Raw genomic sequence first — 22,066 nt, 5'->3', positions numbered from 1 at the left:
GAGGTTGTTGGTTCGAATCCATGTTAATCCGGAGGTCGTTGGTTCGGATCCCACTCTAGTCAGTTCTTTGTTCAACCCCAAAAATCGTATCTATAATTATGTGACATCACCCATGGTGTCGATTTTAACGAGCCAGTTTTTTCAGTGTAGTAGCTCATTTATTGACACTCATTGTTTGTAATCTTCAAACGTTTCGTGGACAAAATAACACAATTTTTTCTGCTAATTCAAAACTTTCTTGTTACCGAATTTTTGGACTCCCCTGGCCCCTAATGACCGAGTAGAACACCGTATCACAGTGAGTCGATATACCGTGACGGTGGCCCGGACCGCCCCTCATTTATCATCATAATATACGGGCTGTTTTTTCTTCTCCTCCTCGGGAAAAATCTATATATCTCCGCGAAACTATTAAGTCGGTCTGGCAAAACAAAAGTTATGCTTGACTTCAGAGACATCCGAGTCGAAGAAAATATTGGGGGGGGGGCATTGAGTGGGAGGTTTTAGGGCGGCAGTTTGTGAATATCAAATGGCGACTTATCTTTGAGATGCTTGCTAAATTTGTCTTTTTATAAAATATTTTAAAAGGCGGTAAAAAGTGTCGACATTCCACCTTTACTCCACCTGTAATGCAACCTATTTCAGAATTGATCTATTTTAAGTTGATTTTCAATGAGTTAAAATTTGCGAATCGTACTTTTGATTTTTTTGTGTTTGTGTGTTTTGAGAGCAAATGTGGCTCACCAATATTGTCGTCTAGTTTATAATGTGGTATGGATTATATGCCTCAAAATGCTGTTGTCTGCATAAGGTGTTTATTCACATTTTTCACTGATATCATTCAACCGTTGTTTTTATTGAGGAGTTTGGAAGACATGTACCTGGTGGGTTTTATTAGAGTCGGGTTATTTGAGATTGAATTTCAGACGGTGAAAGCTGGTCAGTCAGCCGACGGTGGAATTTTCATTGGGTAATTTGATCCGAGAGGTATTTTTTTGCTGCAGTTCGTTTTTCTTTTCTATTATTACTCCAGAATTATGTGATCAAAACGAAACTCGTATAATGACAAGGAAGTCTTTTTTATTATGTGTTTTTGTTCAAATTGAGACAAAGTGCGTTGACATCCAAGGGCTCGTCGTGATGGGCATACATGTTGTTTGTGTCACTCAACTCAAATCGATGTGTTTCAAACACGAGGATTAGAACGGTAACCAATTCGTGTTAATTTTTCCATCAAATGAGTTCAGCCAGTATTCTTACAACTTAGTTCATTTTTTTTTTTTTTTAACATGCAACATAGATGGCTTAAGCTCAATAAAGATGAATGTTATATGCACGTGGACAGAAATCATGATTATGAGTGTTAAGGGCACTGTACACTATTGGTAATAATTAAAAATAACTTTCAGCATAAAAACTTACTTGGTAACGAGCAATGGAGAGCTGTTGATAGTAAAACATTGTAAGAAACAGCACCCTCTGAAGTAACGTAGTTTTTGAGAGAGGGGTAATTTGTCACTCAATTAATAACAGCTGACTTCTAACCTGGAGCCTTTTGTATGCATCTGAAAGCACACCCACTGTGCAACAATGGTGTTTTTTCTTTAATTGTTCTCTGCAACTTCGATGACCAATTGAGTCACCATTTTTCACAGTTTTTTTTTTTATTTTATTCATATTTTGGGGATACCTCAAGTGAGAAAACTGGTCTTTGACAATTAGCAACGGTGCCAAGTGCCTTTAAGTGTGTATAGTTATATCAATAATGAAATAAATCAGTATTCAGTTTGCCGACGTTTCAATAATATCAAACCACAACCTACGCAATTTCTGTATAAACTTGTCAGCTCAGCTCTATGCATCGTTTCAGATGAATTCATAAGTGGACCGTGAGATGGAATAATGAGAGATTTCTGATTATGTGGGGTTTCAAGTACACGGATGAAGCACCCAGAGTGCTACGGTTGCGATCAGATGCTCAGCAGCTGGTCTGGGGGTCTGCCTCATTTATTATCGACCTGACAATCTGATCGCTTTCTTGTGCCCAGATTAGTTGGGTTTGTGTATCTACGTGGATGTAGGCCTATCAACATCATCACCATGTAGGCTGTGTTCATCCAGTGTAAGATGTATATAGCCCTTCTCATGTAGACGCCATTCATTGCTATTTCTTGCAGTTCTGGTTCCATGTTGTTCCGGCAAAAAACCCTGATGTCATCTCTCCATCTTCTTCTCTGTCATATCTCTTGTACTTTTCCCTGGCCTTGTTGCCAGTCCAGTATTCTTGTTGTCAATATATTGTCATTTCTTCGGGCAGTTTGTCCAGCCCATCTCCCTTTAGCTTGTTTTATTGTCCTTATGATGTCTCTTATACTCCAGTTTTCTTTCGTATTTATGTGCATTTAATCTTGTCAGGTCTATAGGTCTCTTTAGTCTACGAGCCGTTGGAGCGAACGAGAAGTTGTCTGCTTGTATTCATCATTAAATACATTTATACAAGATAATTACATAAACAACAAAATTGCAATTATGAAATTCAGCAGACTATACAAATAATTTATTACTAGTCATTCAGCTTTAATTGGCCAATGTGAGGTGCAGTGTCTGTGTTTTATTGTACTTTTAATTTATTGTTGCAATTAAGATTAATATTCTGTTCGAGAAACTGATCTGCTATGAAAGCATAGAACTATAAGACGCTAGATTTTGGATCGAGACTCAGTTAATTTGGCCAATTGGGACGACTGAAGGATGATGTTTGGACGGCGATTGTAGCGGGGAAAAAACCGATTATCGTATATAAGAATAACGAATGAAACGTATATATACCATCACAGTTGTGCAAACTTGAGCTGACCAGTAATTGCATTTATTACATGGAAACACGTGTGTACGAGTCGCCCCCCACCCTCCCCCAACTTGGACGTAGCTTATTTGTACAGTTTTCATCAAAGACGATAGCCTTGGGAAAGTACATCAGTACATCTATGGCATTTCATGGATGTCTTTAAAACTAGCATAAGATACATCACTTGATCTGCTTGAAAAATAAATATTGTGAATCGGAAGCACCGATGGGCTACAATGGAGCACCCTCTATAACAATCTTTGATTATATGGTTTATGAATTGTTGGTTACATTTTACAGGTAAAACATGAAAATTACAAACAGAGTAAAATTGGGTTTAGTATTTAAAAGGAACATTAAAATTAACACAAGCAGACAACTTTATGCAGACATGTCTGGAATCGTTTCAGACACACGCACCGCATGAATCTGATGATATCGATGGAGCACTTCATCAAGTCCACCCACTCCAAAAAACAGCCCCATACGTCACTACCATTGCCCTACATAAGAAAAGGCTTCGGGGTACCAAACATTTGCGTATATCATTGATCACAATTCAATGCGATGCAAGAGTCAGGTAGACTATATATATATACCTCTCACCGCGGTCAATTTCAAAACAGTGGAATGAAGCTCACCTTGCGTGTTATAACTAATTTGTAATCAGAAAATGTTACCTGACAAGTGTGTCTAGTCTAAGCACTAAATAGCGGAGAACCAATGTTGCCACTGTGCAACCCACGAAATTAGGTAGTGACCAAACCTTTTGTCTGCGCTGTAAAAGTACTTCAACAATGTTTTCGCGTGAAAGAACAAATTAAAAAACTATTTTAATACATTATCGTAAAATTATGAAAGCGGTAGTCTTGCAGTTAAGATCCTAAGTTTACGTTTGTATGCTCGGTGTCCATCATCAAAATGAAAAGGTCAGCGACTGGGGTCCGTACCTATATACTTTGCACGCTGATGCATGTGGGCAGGCATGTGGGCAGGAACTTCAGTAAAACGCTTAGGGGGAATGAAATCATAATCCGTACAATTCCAACATGCTTTAATTTTAACCATTGACATTTGATGCATCTGGGGCATGTCCAGATTGACAAACAAGACGAGAGGGTTTGGTGGTATTTTTCATTAAGGGTGCATTTGTAGATATTGACACAGGCTTTGGAACGGTGATGCGGACTGTACTTGTTACTTTAAACATCTACATGTGTTGAATCACTCTGTGTGTGTGTGTGTTTTGCCTGAATCGGATACCCTTGCGGTGATGTACTGGTATCTCCGTTGGGATGCATTTGGTGAAATCAGAACTGCCGTCGACTCATCAGAATACTTCTAGGGTTATCTGCCGTCGACTTCACCAAACTCTTCCTAACTTAGGGCTAGTATTAAAGTAGGATTTGAAAGTTTGCATGGTGGAAGTACGATGTAGTAAAAGTTTGCGGTAACACCATGTAATGATGGTCACAAATAAGTTGGGCTGGTTCTGAAAAGAAGAAACCAACGATTCTCCTCAGAACCAGCCCAACTCGTGGCCTGTCTTGTAAAATGCATTTAGGGGGATTATCATTATATGCTGTTACCGCAAACCTTTACTATATAGGATTAATCTTAGAATTTAGGACGAGTAACCATGTAGACGTTAGGACGAATTGAACCCATCCCAAGTTAGGACAAGTAACTCGTCCTAACTCGAGATAGGATTAATTATATTGCGTTTCGTGAAAACGGCTGCAGGTGGATACGGTTAATTTTTAGTGCACCAGAGTTTTTCCAAATGAACTTTGCATGGTTGATAGGAAATATCTTGTGAGGTTTATAATAGTTAAAACCAGTTGTCAACCACCAGTTCTTTTCAGAACCAACACTACTCAAATAAGATGTCCATATGGTGATACCGCAAACCTCACATGATTATACTTCCACCATGCAAAGTTTCAACCCCTACTTATCTTTTTTTGAGTCGTGGTTCACTGTTCCTCCTCATCAGACCTCAGTTGTTGGTTTGAATGTTAATGTTATACTTCCTATATCGTATCATGATGTCATCAAATCTTCAATCATGTTCTGTATTTTTAAAGTTATCACATTCGCCTCTTTTAAAACTGAACGGCACTTTTAACATGTATTCCGTTTCAGTTTGTTTTCCTAAGTGTTTGTAATGTAAGACATTCGTCTGCTTGTGTGTATATAACCCTAGAGAACATGAACACACCCCGCGCTAATCGAGTAAACAATAAGTTTCCTTTAGGGTTCAAACTCAATACACGGTCCGTGCTTGTACATAGTGCGCCACGGAGTTTATTCCCGATCCATCTACTGCTTGGTTGGCCGGTGGACATTTCACTAGACTATAACAACACTGGTTTGCATCTGTTACGGAAACGTTGGCGATCGAAGTAAGCAATCGAGTGCCTATTCTATTTCCACATAACCCTCTACTCCAGTGTACCATGTATACAGCTATGACCAATATGAGTCACTCGAGATTTATATTGTAGAATTTATATTTTATATGAAAACATCGTAGTTGAGCGAGCTGCGGGAGTGCGAAGTTTTGTTTATTTTTATGGTTTGGTTCCGTTTTCCGTATTTGTTTTGCCATTACGAATGTGAGTATAAAAAAATTATTGCCTGAAGCCCAACCCACAATGTAACTCCAATCTACATAATGCTATAGGCCTATTGGTGGTTCTATCATGCACCGGAACAGAGATGGAACAAAATTTATAATTTCTTCAGAGAAAACTGCTAATGACGTTTCCCCCAAATTCAGGCAGTCACATGTTTGCGCCCTGACGTCGCTTGTATTGTCTCATATACGAGAACATACAAATTGTATGTTTAGACTGCAAATAGAAGCTGCCAAAATCCGATTCCCGTCCAATTCAAATGTATTTAGTTTCTATACTTGTCCGAAACCAGACTGCTCTAAATATACACACTGTTCAAACTGTTCATGCAAAGTGCTTTAAACCTAAGTTAGCCTACACTCCATCTGCGAAATCGAGCATTGATAAAGCATGGAACTGGACTCGGCGTTAAAATACTGCAGTATGTTTCTTCTGTTGAAACTCTATCGTCTTTCACTCAGCGGTTGAGAACCATAACCTTGTGGCAGAGACTAGTTTATATATAATTGTTCTGAACATCGGTGAAAGTTAAAGATTCGTCATGCTTATCAGTTCAAAAACAAAGCACAGGATTGAAAATTAATGAAAAGGGGAACGATTTGGGGCTTATTTACAAAGGAAAGCTTATCTAGTTCATTTACCACTGTATCATTCAATATTTCCATCAGAAATAATTGCCCAATACATATGGCCACGTGACGTCATTAAAGTAGGGCGCCCTTGCTAGCAAAGGTTGCTCATGGGCCCATCATGTTAGCTGCGCGTTGTGAATGTGCGTTTAACCGCCAATGTCCATTAGGAGATCGCATTTAAAGCCCAGGACACAATAAACAATATCCATAGATTTACATTTTACTTACACGGTTTGAAGATAATGACGGTAGGCAGCTTCCCTTAAAATACTTATTACTTACTGAGGTGCTGCAGTTTTTGAGAAATTAGTAAAACAAGCCGCGAAAATAATTTTCATCAATGATACCCCAAATACCAACGAATCGTTATCCGTCTGTTTTTCTCTGTGTTTTTCCCCCCTATCTCAGTTTAAAATCCACGGTTTCACCCGGCTGCTGTTCCGCTGGAAGGCCAGCGTCTACAAACTCTTGTGGCGAGAGATGTTGATATTCCTGTTGATGTATGGCTTAGTCAGTGCCATCTACCGCTTAGCACTCCACCCTGACAGCCAAACCAAATTCGAGTATCTAGCCGTCTATGCCTACGACTATACCAAAGTGTTTCCTATAAGTTTCGTACTCGGCTTCTACGTAACAGTTGTTTTTGACAGGTGAGTTTGATGTATATTTATTTCAGTTTTACCCATACACCAATGTATGTTAGCACTGTATACTCAGTATTTTCCCGAGGTCTGTGGGGAAAAACACATGCATAATACTCTGGTAGGATTCGAACCCACGAATTCTAGAGCAGTGTCATACCAACTAGACCACCGAGATTGCCCGGTAGCTAGAGTTTGATGTAGCTGTTTACATCATGAACACATTTTTCTTCTTCACGCAGCATCTTGTATTTTCCTTGTTAATAATTCGTGTGAGGCAAACCGAGTATAAATAGCAGGGAAGTCATGACTATGCAGTTGTTTGCAGAGTACACGACAAAACGGTTGTCAGTAAAAGACGCATTTAGCCAAATTGTACAGTATTGGTCACGTACTTTTAGAATCAAGGTCAACCTGACGTAATACAACCATAATGTCCCCATTGCAATATATGGCAGTCCATACAATTGACTGTTTATGTGCGAATGGTGGACCTATATCTTATGTAGGCCCCCTATGGTATATTTTTCAATACTTATTTGTAATTATTCAGGGAGGTAGATGACGTCACCGGCGCTCATCAAAGAGACCACGCCCATTCAATGCATAATGCAATGTCACAGAGCGACCACACACACATTGACAATAATTAAAGCTCACTGCACGTTTATCCAATGAAATCACCGGTTCTGTAAAAACCAATACCTGTATTTTCTTGCGGATAAAGAGGGAGACCAGTCTGCTCAACACACAACTCCGCATCAGCTTACCCACACACGCCCTCTATTGAGATTTTTAACTCTTACTGAAAGTACATAGACTTGTTCCCTGTCTTTATCACCAAGGTCAAATACGATTCATTCGATTATAATGTGTTTTTGTGACGCATGCAAGTATGTTGCTTTGCTGGTATGCATGCGTTGAACCCCAAGGTGCAACTGCCGCGTACGAAGCCATGTAAGAGCAACCGAAATGTCAAAGCATAGTGTGCACCCAAATCAAGCGACTTCAGCTATTATGGCTGCACCAACAACGTTGAAGAAAAAGTCTTTCCAGCGACCCAGCATATATTGCCACTTTTGAGAAAGTGATATAAATCTTGCTTGGCAATACCACCCTTGTGTTAGCTTATTATGTGGCATCCATTGATATCAGCTCCAACATTGCTGTTTTCGAATGCATTCACACGTTCCTTGTGTTTTATGTGGGAGGATTTCTGTGGCAATCAATTTCTTCTGATAGCGCCCTCTTTTGAATCATCCTCGTCCAACCCATCGGGAACCGAATTAACGGGGGACCAAATTCACTGGGACATCGGCAGTGGCTCTTGTCGTCACGCTAGTGGCAAAGGGAAAAAAAAAAACTAACGGTACCATCCTTTTTCCGGTTGAGATTGCTTTGACCCTGCCCGGACATTATCGGTAGGGGCCCCGTTCATGTTGTGCCCAGCTGTCGGTCATCACTTTATTACTCGGTATACCACTAGGCTCCTTACCGAGCAAGCCAAGGTCCATACGCGCCAACACTCCCGGGGGTACTCCTGACCATAACACCGTTTCGGGTGGTGCTTTTTTTACATGAATGGTTTACACAGTATGCATACATATTTTATTGCCGCTGTAATGACATTAGCCCTGGAAATGAGAGGCATTTAATTTAATCAGCTTTAGAATTGCGGGGTGCTATTACTGCAACCGTATACTGGATGTACTATTTTTTTGAACGGATGGTGAATGGTGGGATAATACCACTACACTTTGAAGAAGGAACCATTGGAATTGTCATGAACAGGACGCCATTAAAGCCATTATACACTTTCGGTAAACAGTATTGTCCAAGTCCCACACTTCGTGTATCACAACTTATAAAATAACAATCCTGTGGAAATTTAGGTTCAATCGGACATCGGAGTCGGAAGAAAATAACGGGAAAACCCACTCCTGTTTTCGCGCGTTTCGCCGTGTCATGACATGTGTTTATAACAACTCCGTAATTCTCGTTAACGAGAATTTATATTGTTTTACCGTTTTCTCAAAAAGTAAAGCATTTCATGGACTAATATTTCAAGAGAAGTCTTTCACCATTACCTTCTGTAAACCCTGTGAATTATTTGTAAATCTGTGATTTTTTTTTTTTTCTGTACCGAAAGGGTCCAATGGCTTTAAAGCTGATATCCTTGATTGTACAGTCAATGCAGAGAATATTGATTTATACACCTTGGTGGTCATTTTATTTGTCCATAATTGGACATTAGTTTCTTTGATTAGAACAGATGGTTCAATATAGCGTTGACCATTTGTCGTGGTCTTACTTTTTAGTGGATGGGTGTAAAAAGGGTGATTGAATTTGGTAAACAACAATCACCTTTTCAGAAGAGTTTCTTCAATTTCAATGACTTAAGACTCTATACCCAAGAGGGAAAATAGTTTCTTAAAATGAGTGCAACATAAAAATCTGAACTATCAATGTATGTATGGTTTATATAACTGCTCCATGTGTTTGTTTACAGTTGAGACGATATGTAGCAATTTAAATAAAGGATGCATCGATGTAAAAAAATCAGAAGACTTGGCAAACTAAACTTAATAAAGAAGGATTAATCACTGAGTTGGATGGAACATAGAATAATGTCCATTTTGTTTACCCCGCCAATGAATCTAATAATTCTGTTTGCCATCCTCTCCGGTAGTCTTCCGTTGAGTCGGAACAAAACCACCCCAATTTGCTCAGGCCGAGTACCCAACGCCATACGGTTGCGTGCTGGGCTTGATTTCATTAGGCGGTAATCAGCGAGTCCGGTTATAGCCGTCCCGGCAGCGATGACAGCTTGCTGAGCTGGATGCATAATTATGATTATTTTATACCGTGGACTAAAAAGGGTTCCCGTGTGCTCTCAAAGCGAGAGGGAAGAGAGAGATATAAAAAGCAGAGTGGTAGGTCCATGACTATCATCTGAATGAAGAACAGGGCTATTTAAAAATAGCGAGAATCCATGAGAGGGGAAGAGGGAGAGAAAGCGTCAATCGATGGTGATCAAATAAAGACATTTACGAATTATAAATTTCTGCACTTGTGCTATGTGTGTTCGCAAAGTATTCAGGTTTTATATGCAGGTTGGAAGTGAACGCAATTGACCTGAATTTCGTTGCAGCTGTTATTTTGTTTTAGCATTCCCTTCCCAACGAGATGAGTCTGGAAGTGAAATGGTCTATTCCTAATCTATCTTTTTGAAATGTAAAAGTAAAAAAGAAATGAAAAAATCAATACTATAAATATTTAACACTATAAATGTTTAAAATGTCTTTGTTATGATTTTTGCACTGTGTCAGTATGGTGTTTTTCAAGTTTTTTGTTTGTTAATCAAAAAAGTTTGGCAAGTATTCGACATGCAATCCATAATGATGATTTACTTCTTTGTTTTTGACGATACCATGTGGAAAATGTATAGCACAAGTTGAGTCCTCTTATGTTCTAGTTATAATAAGCATATAGACTGATGATGAAAAGCCTTTTATGTATGTTTCTATGGTGACTAAAAGAACATCTTGCTGTTCACCGCCGGCACTCTGGCTATAAATAGTTAAAATCTCGCGATAGAGGTATCGCTGTGGCCCTAACGTGTTTATCGGTAAAGAGTTCGTTCACACCTCTGACTTTAGACTTGGTTCGAAGTCTGTGACCGTGGCTTTTAGTCTACCCGATAGGCAAAACATTGTTGCCTGCAATAGCGCTCTCTTGTCAGATTAACCTCTGTCATTTGCCTTAACGATCACCATATTGCGGGTTGGGGCGCGTGGTATTAAACTGTGGGGGAGTTTTTCGTGGGCGATGCAGAGGAATAAGCACAATCTCAGACTTGAAATCAAATCTACATTGAAATCAATCAAATGATTCGTTTCTTTCCAAACATAATGCAGGTGGTGGACTCAGTTCAAAGCTATCCCATGGCCAGACCGCGTGGTCTACAACGTAGCTGCCCATGTGCTTGGCAATGACGAGGAGGCACGCATCATACGCAGGACCCTCGTGCGGTACGTCAACCTGTCCGCAGTTATGATCTTCCGAACCGGTAGCAAGAGGGTAAAGAAAAGGTTCCCAACACTCACGCATATTGTAGAAGCAGGTACGTAGTTGGTAGTGAGTAAAATGCCCCCCTTCAAGGTAACCACTTTCAGTCCCAGAATGATGACAAGAGAATACTGTGCCCTTACACAGGCCAACTTACGGGGTACTTGTAACAATGGAACAATGCAAGTACCCCACAAGGTTTTCTCTGTTAATGGGTACCTCACTGATGCTTTCCTCAGAAAAGAGAACAACAACAACAGCATGACCCCATATAAATTAATTATACCGGATCCATGAGTGTTTTTGCAAACACAAAACTTATCTTTTATACCATCAATTTGACAGTGCTTGAAATTGCTTACTTGCCCAAGTCGAGTGGTCTTTTTATCCCCGAATTCTCAAAAATAACTGCAACTGTTTGATAAGTAAAGATACCGTATCAACAAATTGAGTTGTTTGGTTGGATCAAGAAGAAGATAAAATTATATGTTTCCCAGCATCAGTTATCTAAACAAACAAAATTGATAGTATATTCTTTCTCTGCCCATCTCCTTAATTATGCTTATGTATTAGGAATAATGACAGAAGAAGAGAGAAATATTTTAAGAGACCTGGCATCGGATCATCCCAAGTATTGGGTCCCTTGTGTGTGGTTTATCAACTTAACTCGGATGACGAGGAAACAAGGAAGGATAGTCAGCGACCCTGCCATGAAAACAATAGTAGACGTGAGTTCTCTTTGATACATTTATTGAATTGATACCTATTATTCACACAGCTACGGCTACAGGTACGGCTACGGCTAGATTTTCGCGTCATCAAGCGTTGAAGTATAGGATGAGGTCCTTAGCAACACACTTAGCAACAGTCGTAGCCGTGGCTGTAGCTGCCAATACGGAAACGGCCATAGGAGTTTGTCACTACATTAGTACATGATCACTTTTTACCAACTGTGCCCAGTGCCTTTACCATTGCCTCATTTGGGATGTAGGCTAATGATGTTTGTAAGTGCCACTCGCACGTCCGCAGACAACCAAGGAAAGCATAATCTGGACATCCTATATCGAACGCAATTACCTCAGCTGGAGTCATTATCGTGGCATTTCAACTCAGATTGGATCTAGCCAGGACCCCTGGGTCTATAGCAACTATAGAATAATGGTTTTGCACAGCGGTTAAACTAATACAACTGAGCGTCAAAACAAAACAACTTCATGTTTTTTTCTTCAGAGTATAATTTTTTCTTTGTAGTTTGTTCTTTCCTGTGTGCCTGCAGGTAAAATTTTGCTCGTTGTGGCATGTAATTTTTTTAATGTTATTTTGCTTTCAGGAATTGAATAATTTCCGCGATAAATGTGATGAATTGTACGGATTTGACTGGATCATTGTACCTCTAGTGTATACACAGGTAAGCCAAAAACAAGCTCCAGGTTCTACCCCATAGTGGGTTCCGTGGCACGGCCTGAACCCAATTTCATAGAGCTAGCTTAACAATTATCTACTATTAGCAAAAATGAGCAGGATACCAGTCATAATTCGTACACTCGACACGGTGGCTTAGCTGGTAACCTTACTCTGGTAAGCATAACTTTGTTGTGCTTAACTCCTTTTTGTGCCTAAGCAGCTCTATGAAATGGGGCCCAGGTCGGTGTTAAGGCACATGCTTAAGTAGTCCTATACCAAGGTTTATCTCTAAAGCGCCATCTAAAGCAATTTCAGTGTTAGGCATCCCGTTAGGTACCACCCTCAGAAACGGAAATCTGCTCGATACCTTTGATATCTAGCAACTTGATTGTTCAACTGTTTCGAGTCTAATTTCCGCCCAGCCGTCATCATTCTTTCTCAGCTCCCCATCACTGCCGTGGTTTTATTCTCGCCGACCAAATAGTCCCCCTTATATCCTCCGGGCCTACAACACAGTATACAATGTGTGTCATGATGGTTCACCAAACGGTAAATACCGCCGCTCTGTGCTGGTATGATATTTTCTGCCAAGATTGAACACAATCCTCGGGGTATTTACGAAACAAATACGCGGGATTAAACCGGGATTGGAGTGTAAATTCGCGGCTCGTGCTATTAACGAAAGAGAACCCCTGTCGTCATAATAATAACACGTCTGCTGTGTTTTTGATACCGGTGTGTTTGATACTAAGATTTAGATCAGAAGGATAGCTGACATGCCGATGCGATGAACATGAAAGTGCTCAAGAAAGTATGAAGTTTATATAAAGGAAATCGTATATTTCTAGCTCCCACAAACTAGATTTGTCAAGAACCTTTATTATTCATTGACAGACAGTTATTACGTTGAGGAAAAAGATAAGCCAAAACACTTTCGTGTGTATTTGTCAAGTTCCTCATTTTGAATGTTTGAATTTAGAATGGACCCTTTACATTCTGAAAACATGGAATCTTTCTTTGAAGATGGTTCCCCTTTAACAAAGCAGCCTCCCTCCTTATTCGAAGATGAGATGAATCACACAATCCAGATTCTACTTTGTAAAATATTCCTCCGATGATTTTGAGCAGGCTGCTTTCTTCTGGAAAGCGAAGAGAAAAAACCCATAATCAATCGGGTTGAAATACTAGACGGATTGACGTATACCTTGGAGCAATATTCGCGGGAATAAGAACAAAACACGGACATGATGACGGAGAGCAGACGCGCGAAGGTAGACAAAAATAGGCGACAGCGACGCTTTTGGAGAAGAATGAGAAAAAGCAAGGAGTGTTGGCTGAAAGTGAAGCTGTTTGGGGATTCAAAGCGTATAGCGAGGCAAAGTTTGACGTGTGTGGACGAATTTGAATCTATCGTGTTTTTGTCTTTCTCGAAGACAGTACAGTGATTATTATAGTGAGCATAATGTACTGAATACACGGTCTCCCGTTCTTTATGTAACGTTTGAGTGTCTGGAGAGCATAAATATTGAACATTGAAAGAAAGTATTAATATGAACTGGGATCCTCCTCAGTTTCAAAACCTTGTGTGGCAATAAATTAGCAAAATGCGTACGTCTTGCATGATTTACACATGACAGAGCCTAACACAAACAAAACACCCACACTGGTAATGACAACATACACGTTGAATTACAAGGTGTGAGACACAATGAAAAATGTTTGACTTTGACCCTGTCTTTAATTGAAGCAATACTTTTTCAGAAAAAGGCAAACTAGAATTTAATAATTCTCAAAGAGCACAACTAAAGTGAAAAAGCAAGCTTTCTTTTAATAACAATTAAAGAGCAACTTCTTCATTTAATGAACAACATCCCACACTGGAGGAACAACACATCTCAATGTGTTTCTGGTTTGTACATCTCACCATGCTTGAAACCAATAATAATATATAAGACATTATTTATTTACGAGCGCTCCGGGCAGCAAGCACCCAAAATGATATCTTCCGAGATCTAACTCCGGCAAGTGCGGCGGTAAACGCTCACTCATGCTCCATTTTCATAATTTTGTTTCCCGCCCGAATGTGGTGTATGTAAATCTAAAATGTACACATTGTTACCGTGCTATATGCCCAGACATTATGCATGAAGTCGCTGCCGTATGGGCCCCGAAGCGATCGTATGTTGAAACACGGGAGGTCGGTGAGCAAATCTTAAAGCAAAATTTTAGGTTTTTTTTCCCTTCTCCTTCCTCTGTCAATTTGGGATCGACCTTCAGTTTAAAAGAACTAAGATTGTTTGCAGTAGGGCAGGTATTAAGTTTTGAGTTGTGTTGCCAGTCTTATCAGAACAACTTTCTGGATAAGTAAAATACAACTCACGACAATGTTAACTTTAACTATTGTCTGTAAATAGTGTTTTTTATTTGCCAGTCCCTCGTGATAGACTCGATCATGTGATCGCGTAAATTTGTTATTTTAGGAAACGAGAGGAAAACCGGTCAAGGCAAACTTGCAATGAGTCTTAAATTTGAATCAACATTTTATTGAGTCGCTATAAGGTGGGTGGCCCAGGGAATTATGTCCACCGGAGATTCGGTCCCCCATATGGGAAATTAACATTGGCTACAGGAGGAGGGTTCAAAAGAGGGCGCTATCAGATGAAGTTTGTATGTCATATGGGGGGAGCTGAGACACCGAATCTTTGGGGGGAGGGGGCATACAGAATCTCCTGCCACAAAGGCATACAAGCCTGTCATTTACCATCATTCTTTACTGTGTCTTTTCTCTGTCGCAGGTTGTTACCATAGCAACGTATAGCTATTTTGTAGCTTGTCTTCTGGGGCGGCAGTACCTCGACCCGGAGAAGAAGATCGAGGGACACACCATAGACTTGTTTTTCCCTGGCTTTACGCTTTTAGAATTTGTTTTCTATGTTGGATGGTTAAAGGTAAGATTTCTTCTCAATAAAAATATGACGCACACGCAGCGTTTGGCGACAGAGGGCGGTCTAGGTCTTCTTTGAGAACGCACGTACAGTCTCATTTCATTCATCACCACTTGTCCTGTGTTCCATTAGAAGGAGGGCTATCATAAATGAGAGATTTTGCGTCAGAAAGTATAACACTAATGTTGCCTATCGGTTCAATCTTTCGACAGCCCATTTGCGAACATTCCATATGAATGAGTATTACAGTAAACTGTATTTTCATTGATGTTCCCTGAAGTCCTTTAACTAAACCATGTAGTCCCTACCAATGTTTCGAGGGATACTTATGTGTGTGATTGTTTTTCCCCTTGACTTTATTTCGAAAGGTAGCAGAAAATTTAATGAATCCATTTGGTGAGGATGATGATGACTTTGACATGAATTTTATTGTCGACAGAAATCTCCAGGTAAGATCAAAGTTTCAAATTGGAATGACTTTGTGATCGCTTAGTTAAATTGCAAGTCTCACAATTTGAACCGTAAAGTTAACTAATTGTTTGTATTTTTAGTATCAGTTTCCATTCAAACTGAAAACAACAAACAAATGTATATCTGCGAGATTACTGTTTACTTACTTTTTGCTTAATCTGTGTTGTTTATCTGTAAGCGCCTTGTGGCCCTCGATTATAAATATGGTATAGTTATATTATAATTACTATTATTCTTTTCCCAAAAGATAAGTTTTCTTGCGGTGGATGACCTGTACGAGATCAGCCTACCCATTGTTCGGGACCGACACTTTGAGTCATCACTACCAGACATTCCTTACACCAATGCCGCCGTGAAAAACAAAGGGAAACCCTGGCAGGGATCCGCGAGTAAAGTCAGGTAAAGCGTGTACTTTGCCGAGCTTCTGCGACGAGTCGAACTGGTTTTGGCGGGCTGTTGTTTTCCTTGTTCAGTTTGTTTGTTCAGATCAGTTTAGCAGTTTGCTTGTGGCATTGAAGCAACTGATTTCCAGTTCTGCAGTTAATCGGGCAATGGAGATATTGCTTTTGTATTTCACATTAAAATGGAAACTTTTGTTTGTAATGTGTTTTATCAAGAGCAGATTTATGATCCGTATTATATTTCTACTTTAGATTATCTCGGAGGGATATGGCATTCACGTCAATGCCAAATAAAGTGTTCACAGAAGAAGACGAAGTAATGACCTGCAAACTCCACACAAATAGCATCAAGAAAAACCACATCGACACCCCTTCATCAGAAGAGCAGATGAGTTCCCCACTACAAGAAAGCCGGGAGGCAGCAGGCAACAATAGTTTCTCACACTTCAAGAGACCCCCACCTACGTACAACTCCTCCATGCAATCTCATCCGCAAGTTGGGTCTAGACCCCCGGATGATCTTCCCTTACCTCCTAAGAAACTTAGCCGATCCGCTGGGGAGAGGAGGAAAGACGGCCCAACCCAACCCACCAAGCGAGATCGGGCCGAGTCGGTAGCGTTACCGTCGGCTGCTGCAACCGCTACAATAGACGACTCGCCCAACTCGAGGTCGAGACAAGACGACCTTAACACCAGAGACTGTAGCAGTGATGATGAGGACGAGCGCTCGCCGCTAAGTAACTCTAACTACCAACAAATTAACATGAATCAAATTGTTAACGAGTCGGTGATATGACGTGGAATTGGTGTAGAATGTAAAAACTTAATCAAAACTAAAGTTCATGACGTTCTACCCGCGTGTGTTATTCTGTTTGAATGGTGATTTGTATCTCTCCTGTTTTAACATACATGAACTCTTATGATGAGTTTGATATTCCACGAAGAAGTACGTGCGTCACATGGATAGTAGACTTGATTCAAGTCACTAAGTATATCCGGGCGTCAAAATGTAGCTATTGTGGTCCCGAGAATAGCGCGGCACAGGTTGAGGAGTTTTCTGATGTTAGGCGATGGGACTCAAAATAAAAGGACTCTCACGGGATTGGGACTTGAGTCAAGTCTTGAAGATCTGTGCCAGTCCTCATTGAGTGTGGAGAATGCTGTGGTAGAGTAGATGAGGAAACGCTATCCCATACTGTCGGCTTATGTTATCGAAACGAGAAAGTACAAGAAGTCGTTTTCGTCTGCGAGCTTAGGCTACATGATGCTGTCAGATTGAAACTTTACTATATCATGCTATGACGTCAAGCAGATAGTCCACTTTCCTGACACTGCAAGTAAACCTTGATCCTGCGTTTATTATGACTAACTTTTCTGTATTGCTTTCCCACCGGGTACGTGTAAAGGACCTTGTCACATGAGACAACTTTTGCAGGAAACTTGGAGGCAACCAATTTACAGTGCATACTACAGGACCACTTTGTTAGCAATTGAGTTATTTTTTAAACAATGTCTTACGATATGTGAACATTCCAAATGTGAAAGCCTTTTCTTCTCTGAGATTGCATGGTTGCCTGCAAATGACCTCGTGTTACATGGCCCTAAGCCCACGTGTTCTCAGACCTTTGACATTTTGAGAGATGAAACACCCATTAGGTGCAATACATCATTCTTAACATAGTTTCCAAATCATATTTTGTATTGGTTTAGCAGAGTCAAAACACTTTTGTCTTTGTTTCAGCCTCCCTTAACCGGTCTGTATACGGTTGGTAATGACTCTGAAACAACTTATACTCGGTAAATAAATACGGCAGCATTGGATAGTATAATGCAATTTGAGAAGCTTTGCACTACGAAGTACTGCGGTTATGGAAAAATATATCACTTTTTATCCCTCAAAAGAGAATCTTAGAAACGTTACTGCATTAACGTTTCTCAGATAGTGTATTCCAATTGCAGATAATTCTTCCTGCTTGGACATAACCTCTCCAGATTTTCGGCATATCTCGAAAGCGCATCCACCTTTTGAACTTAATTTTTTTCACGTGTTGGTGTGTATATCTACATTTATGGATTGAAACAAACAGGGGTTCCAATTACCAAACGTATATAATCCATTTAGATGTCCGAAATTGATTATATTTACAACCCTTTTACAACCGTTTGAAAAAGACAACAGCTCTAACCGAAGCAGCTTTTGATTCGTACATGTAAATCCTCGCTATTACGAAGCTGCATATACACATTGACAATCTGTCAAAATAGATACCACAATTTATGTTGCAATATTGCCATTTCCCAGCTTAAAATACCCCAATATTACCTCATAACTTACGTTGGCAACAAATGTTACTGATAAAGAGATATAGTAAATGGAAAGAAAGTAATAAAGTAACAATTTGCATGTTACTATAGTCTAAATACGTAGTCGATGATGAAACCCGATTCCAGTGTATAATTGTATATTGAATCTTGTATAAAATGTAAACTTGCAAAATCTCTTCCGCCCATTAGGTAAATAAGTACTAGATTTGGTAAAGCATTTTTGTTGTTTGTGAAATTACAACTTCAAAAAAGTTAAACTATTTGTATAACTGCAAAATTGGTATAAAAACGTAACTTTGGAGAAATCAAGTTAAATGTTACTCAGATAATAAAAAAAGGTACTCTTTTCGAATTTTCGCTAAAAACAAAATTTAATATAAACTGAGATGGAAGAGGAAGTGTTGTTGGTTGAAGTAGTATAAACAACCGTAGACCGAGTAGAGTTTCACCATTGTTGATGCTGTGTCATTAACAAAGACAACTTATTCTGACTTTTTTGATGTATTGTTCCATGGTGACTGTGTGATTGACCACTGTCTGTGCTCGCCTCCCCGTGTAATAATCGTCCACCAATACATTTTTCTGCCCATTGCAATAATAAATAATAATATCAAGCCTATACAATAGGCCCATATTATACCAATTGTAGGCAGTTTTTGTGTCTAAAGACTATTTAAAATATTTTTTAAACGTGAGAGAGAAAACATAAAAAACTGATCGTCACTCTGCAATAAAACAACATAAGTAATTCACTCTAAAACATCTGGGTCAGAATTGACCCGGGTCCCATGGCACCTGACCCTTTACTGGGTCAGACTGACCTGGTCAATGAAATGTTTTAAAGTTGGATTCTGCATCAGTTTGATCCACTTCTGAGTAATTTTGACACGGATTCCACATCATACTGACCCCAAAATTGGTTAGGCCTCACGGGACTCGGATAATCTGGGTCAACTTTGATCCATGAGTTTTAGAGTGGTACATGTAGTTAGTAGGCCTACCTATTATGAAGCACCGCTTGACCTGATGTGTATGGATTATACGTCAATTCAGACTTTCGCATTAGCAAAATACATTCAAAAAACATTTAAACAACTTTGATCGAAACATAGTTGTTTTTGTTTTATCTGTCTTATTTGTTTCGAGGTTGTTGACAATCGTTTCAGGCTCATTACTGTTACAAATCGGTTTAATTGGATTATGATCGAAACATTATTTCCGTAAATGTTTGAGTCATTCGTGTGTAGTATACGTTCGCTTGACATGCAATACAAACCCTATCTTTTGTAACATTGTATAATCTCTAAGTTTCAACAGTTTGTGACATCAACATGTAAATTAAGTTTATTTTTTAACTTTTGTAAGAGTGGTTATTTGAATGAGTTCTCTTCAGATGACATAACATGTCTGGTATTTTGAAGAGTATTTATGTAATATAAAGATATATTTATAACTTTATTTTGTTTGTAAGGTATTTTACTTTGAGGGGTTATAGATTTGGTTATGCTATAGACAACAGTATGAAGGTGTGCTTTTTATTGTGCGTCGAAACCAATGTAAGCTATTTGTGTCTGGTGTCCTATTAGGCTATACCACCTGGTGCTACTGTGTATTCATGTAAAGCTGTATACTACTATATAATTAAATCTAGGGACACGACTTTCAACTATTTTGTCATAAATATAAAACTAATATATGTATTAAGGAGTAAAACACGTGTGTTCAGGGCGTGGGTGTGATGGTGGCTGATGGTTATCAATTATGCCGTCGCCGATTCGTTTTGCTCATACCTCGAAATACTGAGACGCGCACGGTACATTAAAGGCTGGCCAATCAATGTCTCGCAATCGGATGACGTGCATGGCTGGCTCGTCTTTGGTGTAAATTGCGCTCATGTTTGTTTTATGACGGGTTGGAGTATTTTTGGGTTTTCCCCCAGGGGCTGTGGATGTCTTTACGTCACAGGTTTACCAATCATCATCGGTGCATTTTGGACTTATATACGCACCAGTTATCAAAGAAGATCACTAATTGTAATGTTTGGTTCCCTGACTCCTCATTTATAATCTAAACAACAACATAGTGCAATACTTGGGGGACATTTTGATCTATGGCTTAAATCTGATAGATTTAATCATCATTTCGTAGCAGTCTTAGAATTACCAAAACTGACCGCTAAATGTAGTCTTGACTTAGATTATTGTTAGAATTTGAGATGCGCTGAACCTAATCAAAACACACACAAATAATCATCAGAATTGTAACAACCAAAACTACTGCCAAATTGCTAAATGCAAAAACTTGTCTACACAGTTTTATAGACTATATCAGGATTTAACAAATAAGCGGTGTTAGTATGGAGGTATGCTATAGATTTAGACAGTCGTATGTATTAATCATTGTGAGGGCGAAGTCAAGGTATGACACATTGGTATTATGGGAAACAAATTGCTTTTCTGTAACATCAGAATGCTATAGTTGGTATTATATACCATACCGGTGCAGCGTAACTTTCCAGAAATGCTACACAAAAATGCATGAAAGACCAATGCATAATGTATAATACCCTCAAGTTGACGAATCAGTTGCATGCTGAATTTGACTGAACCGGTGTTTTGTCATTTTATCGAATGTTATAGAGAATCATTGCTTTGCTGGCTTTGCATTTTTGCAGCGCCACCGGGTGTCAAATGCATCCTTGTCTGTATACACGACGATACGAAAAACAAAAACCAAGCTCATAATATTAGGCGAACAGATTCAAATAAAGGACAACAACGAACTCAAAATGGAAATGATGTACAGTTTGGTTATTGACAATGTGGTTTGCCTTTAAGTCACTGAACTTTGGAAGAACTTATGCCAAAGAACAGTAGCCTACTAAATATTATGTTAGTCATGACCAGCACTTTAACTGTTCTTTGGCCTATATTATGTTCTCACCAGAAGTGTGTGTGCAAATTTTATTTTCACCAGAATCTTGTTTTTACGTATTTTGAAACAATTATTTTGTGCTGATGTCTAAAAAAGCTTCTGCTCATGTTTTCAACAGTAGGCCCTATTGAGCAAGATAATCTCGCCAATAGCAAGTCAATGTCCTTTTGGCAAAGTGCATTCAATTTGAGGTCAACATATAGCTTCTGTGATAGATCGGAATATAAAGTGACTTTATACAGCTTTAATCCTCAGTAAGAACACATAAAGCACGCTCTACTAAATCGGGGTTGGCATAGAGGCCAGGGGGAGCCCGTATGTTGTTCTACTGTACCCGTTTGAAGTGAGTGAAGGATGTCCCTGTGGATACCATGCTCAAATAGTACGAAACATTAATAGGCCCTTTTATTTGTTGAAACCACGGCTTCGGCTCCAGATTCGGCTTCGGCTAGCTTGGCCCCGCGGTTGTGTTGACAAATTGTGCGTGCTTTGCGTGCGTTTGTTCAGGGTTTCAGACGAGTTAACGGAGCCTGATAAAGCGGAAGCCAAAGCCGTTGATTCTTTCATGCTGACAAGATTCTTCGTGTGTGTTTGATATTTTCATCATGGGCTTATAAGCGTGGGATTGATTGTTGATTTTTGTTTTTTTGCTTAGAGATCTTTTGCTGCTGCTTTGCATTTACAATTACAATACACGCACATTATTGTTTAACCGGCGTCTTTCCGCTAAAGGTGTGACGCACACAAAGGCCTTTAAA

The 22,066-nt window shown here is 39.4% G+C and overlaps 1 protein-coding gene across 2 annotated transcripts in view; it reads left to right on the top strand.

The window, feature by feature from the left end:
• LOC139947632 (bestrophin-2a-like) overlaps positions 1-21,141 on the top strand; it is a 52,979-nt gene extending 31,838 nt beyond the window's left edge. For both annotated transcript variants that reach the window (XM_071945609.1, XM_071945612.1), the window contains exons 2-9: positions 6,528-6,769; positions 10,678-10,883; positions 11,402-11,556; positions 12,159-12,236; positions 15,028-15,180; positions 15,546-15,626; positions 15,896-16,047; positions 16,302-21,141. In XM_071945609.1, coding sequence (XP_071801710.1) covers positions 6,528-6,769; positions 10,678-10,883; positions 11,402-11,556; positions 12,159-12,236; positions 15,028-15,180; positions 15,546-15,626; positions 15,896-16,047; positions 16,302-16,845 — 1,611 coding nt within the window. In that variant the 3' untranslated portion in view covers positions 16,846-21,141. The remainder of the gene's footprint in view (positions 1-6,527; positions 6,770-10,677; positions 10,884-11,401; positions 11,557-12,158; positions 12,237-15,027; positions 15,181-15,545; positions 15,627-15,895; positions 16,048-16,301) is intronic.
• The last annotated feature ends 925 nt before the right edge of the window (positions 21,142-22,066 follow it).

The sequence above is a fragment of the Asterias amurensis genome, chromosome 1 (assembly GCF_032118995.1).
Source record: "Asterias amurensis chromosome 1, ASM3211899v1".
NCBI lineage: Eukaryota > Metazoa > Echinodermata > Asteroidea > Forcipulatida > Asteriidae > Asterias > Asterias amurensis.
Note: the sequence above shows the minus strand (reverse complement) of the source record. Positions and strands in the feature narration are given on the sequence as shown.